We start from the raw sequence: 6693 nt of genomic DNA on the forward strand, positions 1-6693 counted from the left end.
ACCCACAAGAACTGAAAATATGTCACTCACAAATGAAGGTTCATGGCAGCATTATTCATAATAGCCTGAAAGTAAAAATAACCCCAATGTCCATCAACTGATGACTAGATAAATAAAATGTGGCACAGCTATATACAGAATTCAGCAATAAAAAGGAAGTATGTCCATGTTATGATATGGATGAGCCCTGAAATTAACATGCTAAAATGAAAGAAGCCAGGCATAAAAGGCCATGTTATTGTATGATTCTGTTTATAAAAAATGTTCAGAATAGTAGTTGCCAGGGACGGTGGGAGAAGGGGAAATCGAGAGTGGTACTGGAAATGCCCTGGAATTGGGTAGTTGTAATGGTTGCACATGCTTGTACATACACTAAAAAACATTTAATTGACACTTTAAAAGTGATGAATTTTATGTTACATGAAATTTTGTTATGTAAATTATATCTCAATTTTTTTTTAAAAGCCCTGGTGGCCTTGTTACTTATACAGTAAAAATGTAGAGGCATGGCTTTAAAGTTGAGAAGCGTAGTTAATTCTCAAAGTGTCCTCATTTTCCTGTATTACATTTTTGCTTTCTGCTCACTCTAAATCTCCACAGGCATATGTAGTCATGTCAAAACCTAAGATTTTAAAAAAATGCTACCTTTGGTTAACACTTAGAATCTTTTTATTTATATCTTTAGTGTAATTACTGTCTTGGTGAGGTTTGTATCATGTGGACAATGTAGGTCAACATAAGTAGTTTTCAATACCACACAATTCTAGTCTTCCAAGATGTCTACAATTACTTTCCTGAGTAGGTTAGAGCAACTTCCCACTCGGTTGTGGTAACAATGGCTCCACCGCTTCCCTTTTCACTGCCTTCCACAGCCTCTTTCTAGGAACTTTCTGCATTCTTACCCTAGATAAACCCTAACATTGGCTGCTTAGCACACTCTATGTTATGCACAGCCTCTCATGCAGAATTTTGTATGTAGTAGGTAAACAAAATATACAGGAAGATGCTTACTGAATAAAAATACCCTCATTTCAGAAAGTAGAATCATGGCACAAGCCAATCGTCTCTGCTGTAAAGTACAGAGCTTCGTGGCCTCCATTGTCACTGGTCTGAAATCAGGACATTCCATGTTCATGAGAAACTAGGCGAGAGCTTTAAATAGATTTCCCTTATCAATTAATAGTAAGTGGACATACAGCTTATAGTGACCTAGCCATTGCTGGCACTAATTAGTACCCCCATCATGTTTCTTTGAACAAGGAGCAAACAAACACTATTCATTTAACATAATGTGCTTTCTTCTTATTTTTACAGAAAAACTGCCAGGTTGTAGTAGAAATAAAATACTGTTCAAGTATCACACATATATTCAGTATAAAAAATGGATAATCATCAGTGGTCAGACGCTGAAATGGTTGTCAACTTTCTTGTAAAGCATCGTCTCTTATACTTGCTTTACCTACATTATTGAAACTGAGCAAGCAGGCAGAACAAAATGTTTGATTCTCATTCTAACATGTTCAAGGCAAAGAAAGCCCATTCCATTCTTGAAGCTGACTATATGAATAATGGTTCCACAATAAACAACCCTCAAAATTTTCAGCAATCTAGGAAAGACACCAGGGAATTGTATAAAATAAATATGGCACTGATTTTTATTACACTTTATTTAGAAAAACAACTTGGGTATGGACATTGAACTGTACCTTTTCTTTGGTGCACTTTTCAAATGATAATTTCTTCCACTGTCACCATTAAATCTTAATCCATTCCAGTTCCTTGCATGGGTCATTGAGTCTATATGTACTGCTGTTATTTTAAAATGTTTCCCCTTGGTAGGGAAAGAGGGGGAGAAAAGATGTTGAGAGCCAGATGGGCCTCTTCACAGTTCATTTATCAAACCTAATACGCTGGGCTCCACCCTCCTCTCACTCACTATTGCGGTTAAACTTCCATATAATTTGGTAATCATTTTCATTATCAGAGAGTGACCCGAAAGCAGCCTATCCTGAGACACCCAGTCCTTGCAGCTGCTCTTTTTCTGCCTTTTCCTACAGTAGACCCTAAGAACCTCTGAGTTTATTAGCTGCAGACTGACCTTTGGGCTGTGGAGGTCAAGAAGGGGTCAGATCAGAGGGTTTGCCCAGTTCTTTAAAAGCTATAACAAGCTGTCCATCAGGCAGAGTGGACTGTATAAACAAAGCCAAATCTTCAGAAATTCTGTACCACTTCTGTTAACACTTACCCTGCATTCACACAGCTTCTCCTGATGTACTTTGGATCATTCAACTCTGGGGAAGTGAATAGACAGGCCTAATAAGCCTATTTGGAGAGGGTTGTTTATGGGATTACTGAGCTTGGGGAAGGAAACCCACAGCACTCAGATGTGCCTCTAGAATCGCTGGGTTGTGTGACACTGTGACAAACTCTGTTACTTAAGTTATGCAGAATTGACACTTGCCTCAAAAAGCTACATCACAAAGAACATATGCTTCCAGTTTAAGAGACTTCAGTGAGCCCCAAACAATGGCTTGGCTCCTGACCTGAGAGAGATACAAATATTTTATAAAGGAGTTACAAGTTTCACTGAAAATATTCTCCCTATATAATCACAAATGAACCTGCTGAAGAGGGGGGTAAAAACCTTTATTACAACAGACTTATACTAAAGTGAATGCCAGCTGCAGAATCTCAGTTGACCTAAATTTCTTGAAGTTTGTATAATTCATAATGCATTCTCTAATGTGCAATATAAGGTAATTAGAGTCATCTGTATTTAACTTTCAGAGGAAAAAATTTCTATTATCTAATCTAACTGATCCCCTGATAGCTTTGATGAAAGTTAAAATACTGTAACCCATCGCTTGGCCTTTGATGAGTCCTAATTATTTTCTGTCAAAGCACATTTTTCCTTGTGTAATTCCAAAGTGCACAACAGGCCAATCTCTACAACACAGGCAGCTTAGTAAGCATTGCGGTAGATGTTTTATAACTTTCACCACCACACGCTTGATGGCTACTCGAGGCAATGCCTGATTCCAGACGGCTAGATAACGCTTTGATGAGGAAAAGAAAGGTGTATGGTAACCGTCTGTTTATACGGATCATATGGATGAGTCTTTTAGATAGGTCACCAGGATGGGAAACATCAAATGGGGGTGGATAGAAGGATTATGGTTATTTAATACTCTGAGGACACTCTTCCTTCTGAGCTCTCAAGACACCAGCCTCTTGAAATTTTCTTTCAGGTGTTTAGGTTTAAGGGGGTCTGCATAGTGTCAGCTGCTAAGCTCTCTCTTTCCTTCTCCCCTAACACAAAGGACTTGAGCATTTTTGTTTCAGTTGCTAGACTACATCAACTTCAACACTGGCTCCAGCTCCTGATTAAATTGTTAGCAGTAAGGGCCAGAAATACTGAAACCAGACTCCTTTTAAACAGGCCATTTTGGCCCTGTTGTCTGATGATTTGGTGTATTAGGAAATTATTGTTAACAAACTGAATGTACTCAACAAAAGACATCCATTCTCAACATTTGTGCACTCTCTGGGCCATGCTGCCTTTGAAAGGAGAGGTGGTGGGAGAGAGATTACGGGGGAATTCTTTCTTGCTCCCTTTCCTGTTTCATAATAATCATTATGGGGAAGATATAAAACATCAAACAGAGAGGAGGAAACCTCTTAGATGTCCCCACATTAATATTCCATTATTTAACGAAATAGACATACTTTAATGAATATACACACTTAATTCTAATATAAAGACAGTTTTCAAATTAATTACTGAACATTAAATTGGGTATCATTTAGTCATTACTGTAGTTAAAACTCTCTGCCATTTACTCTGATCACATTACCAAAAAAAAGAGGGGTAAATATCACTGGAAATTTTAAAATTATTGTTTAAATACAAGTCTGAATTTAGAGATGATACACATATTTGAAAAAGCAGCTTTCCAATAGCCAATGAGAATTAATAGTTCCTACCTCTTCTTTCTTGGAAAATGCTCATCCTTAGCCTTGCTCGGACAAATCTATTTTTTAAAAGAGAATTATTGCTAGTAAAGATATCAATTATAGTCAATTCAGTTGCATGAAGTCATTTGGAGAATATTATGACTATCCATAAATGTTCTTGACTCCCAGGCATGTAGAATTTTTTTAAGCATCAAATAGGACTCTGAGGCAGCTGGGCTCGGTGGCTCAGCCTATAATCCCAGCACTTTTGGGAGGCTGAGGCAAGCGGATTGCCTAAGCCCGTGGGTTCGAGACCAGTCTGGGCAACTTGCCAAGACCTCATCTCTACAATAAATAAAAAATTAGCTGGGCACGGTAGCGCATGCCTGTAATTTCGGCTACTTGGAAGGCTGAGGCAGAAGGATCGCCGGAGCCCAGCAAGTTGAAGCTGGGTGGCCATGAGCATGCTACTGCATTCCAGCCTGGGCAACAGAGTGAAACTCCGACTCAAAAAAAAAAAAAAAAGGCTCTGAGGTAAAATACAGCATATTCTTCCCAATTTCTCTCCCTCTTTGCTTAGAGACAGATGATAATTCAACAATTTTTACAAACTACAAATCTAAAGGATAACTGTAACATTTGGGAGAACTAGCTCCAACCTTCCACATATCAATTAATTTGCAAAAAAAGAACAGGACAACATGATATTTACTATGCAAGCATCAATTCTGTAAAAACTGATGATTTATAGAAACTCTCCACCAGTAACAGCTTTCTAACCACTGGTAACTCCATGCCAAAAGACTAGATTGAAACAAAAGTAATTCCTACTTGGTCAATCCTAAAAATGGGGTTGATAAATATACTATAGTCATGTACTGCACAACATTTCAAAGTTTCAATCAATAGTGGACTGCATATAAAACAGTGGTCCTATACCATAAAATTTAATGCCATATTTTTACAGTGCCATTTCCATATTTAGATACGTTTAGAGACACAAATACCATTGTGTTACAATTGCTTACAGTATTCAGTACAGTAACATGCTGCACAGGTTTATAGCCTAGGAGGAATAGGCCATATCATATAGTCTAGGTGTGTGGTTGGCTGTACCATCTAGGTTTGAGCAAGTACATTCTATAATGTTCACACTTGCCTAAGAACACATTTCTCAGAACCTATCCCATCATTAAGTGATGCATGACTCTACTTTCAAATAATCTGCCCCTCATCAAGTGACATAAGAGCACTATAGATTTCCCAGACACTGACCCTAACTAAATAGTAATGCTAGTCTTTTAGTCTGTTGATTAAAAAGGGTTCTTCAGTATCAAGTACTTATACAACATTATGCTTAAGATGCAAACATTTATGCTAAATGATATACTCAGGCATAAATCATATAAACATAGAGATGACATCATGGATCATCACAATTAATGTAGGCACCATGAGCAGGAAAGCTAACTTTAGCTAAAAGCATCTTAAACTTGCTTATTTTTCATGGCCTTCCAAAGCGGAGGGATGAGACCAGCCAGAAGGAAGGGCTTAACCAAATCTAGCTTTTGTTTGTCAGGCACAAGAAGTTCCATTTGGTAACAAAACTAACCTGGCATGCCATTCCCTCCTCAGGTTCTGGCGTGTGGTGAGCAAGGCAAGGATGGCAGTCAGGATTTCATTCCTTTGTTCCATGGGGAGCCCCTCTCTTTTAACTTCATGAAGCACTGCATTTGTCTACAAGAAATGATCCAAAAAAGAGAAAGAAAAAGTGAAAAATTAATAATAAAAAAGCCCATAAGCAAATAAGGACAGTAAATCAATGGCTTTTTTATTACAGTTCCCCTGCTAACAAATCAATACAGTAAATGATGGTCAAAAATGGCCAGCATATATTTTGTATTTAATCAATGTACATGGCACATAAGGTAAACTCTAAAGCTCCATTGCCTTAAGTAACACATCAAGACACTGTGCATTCTTACTCTAATTTTCTCAGTACACCAATGATTTTTTTTCTGGAAGTGCCTACCATGAGCTATTATTAGAAATGATTTTCATGTACACCTCACTGTGAGTTGTTTTGCCTTTTTAAAAAAGAACAGTCTCTGACTTTCACTCTGTTTCCTGCCACCCAGCTGAGGCTTTCTGTACAGCCTCTCTTATTCAAATACTTTCAATTTCTACCCATGCTGGCTATTTTGGGGGTCAGGAGGAGGAAGATTCTCTTGTTTTCCTTGTTTGTTGCAAATCAAGATATTGCAAAGATAGAAACAAGAGCATAACAATCAGAAAGAACATTTTTTGGAATAAATGTCTCAATTAATATCTTTAGATTTTATAAGTGTTGTTTTTAATTTAAAGTTAGTGTTGCTTCTTTGGAGATTTTATAACCAAGGTAATTGCTAAAAGGAAAGAAATGATCACTTTCTGTGTTCTAGTCACTCGATGTATGCCTTATCTAATTGATGTCACATATTTGTTTACTTAAAGAGCACACTCATGCCGGGCTCAGTGGCTCAGCCTACAATCACGCGCCTTGGTTGGCTGAGGTGAGTGGATTGCCTAAGCCCGTGGGTTCGAGACCCACCTGGGCAACTTGGTGAGAACTTATCTCTACAATAAATCAAAAAAATTAGCCGGATGTGGTAGCACGCGAATGTAGTTCCAGAGACTTGCAAGGCTGAGGCGGAAGGATCGCCGGGGCCCAGCAGGTCGAGGCTGTGGTGGCCGGGAGTG

At 38.2% G+C, this 6693-nt stretch overlaps 1 protein-coding gene across 1 annotated transcript in view; it reads right to left on the minus strand.

Annotated features, from left to right (window-relative positions):
• Positions 1-5519: 5519 nt before the first annotated feature.
• FTO (FTO, alpha-ketoglutarate dependent dioxygenase) overlaps positions 5520-6693 on the minus strand; it is a 244836-nt gene continuing 243662 nt past the window's right edge. The window contains exon 8 of the mRNA XM_008067756.2: positions 5520-5691. Coding sequence (XP_008065947.1) covers positions 5530-5691 — 162 coding nt within the window. The 3' untranslated portion in view covers positions 5520-5529. The remainder of the gene's footprint in view (positions 5692-6693) is intronic.

The sequence above is a fragment of the Carlito syrichta genome, unplaced genomic scaffold (genome assembly GCF_000164805.1).
Source record: "Carlito syrichta isolate Samal-C Ts95f unplaced genomic scaffold, Tarsius_syrichta-2.0.1 Scaffold309768, whole genome shotgun sequence".
In the NCBI taxonomy this organism is placed as follows: domain Eukaryota; kingdom Metazoa; phylum Chordata; class Mammalia; order Primates; family Tarsiidae; genus Carlito; species Carlito syrichta.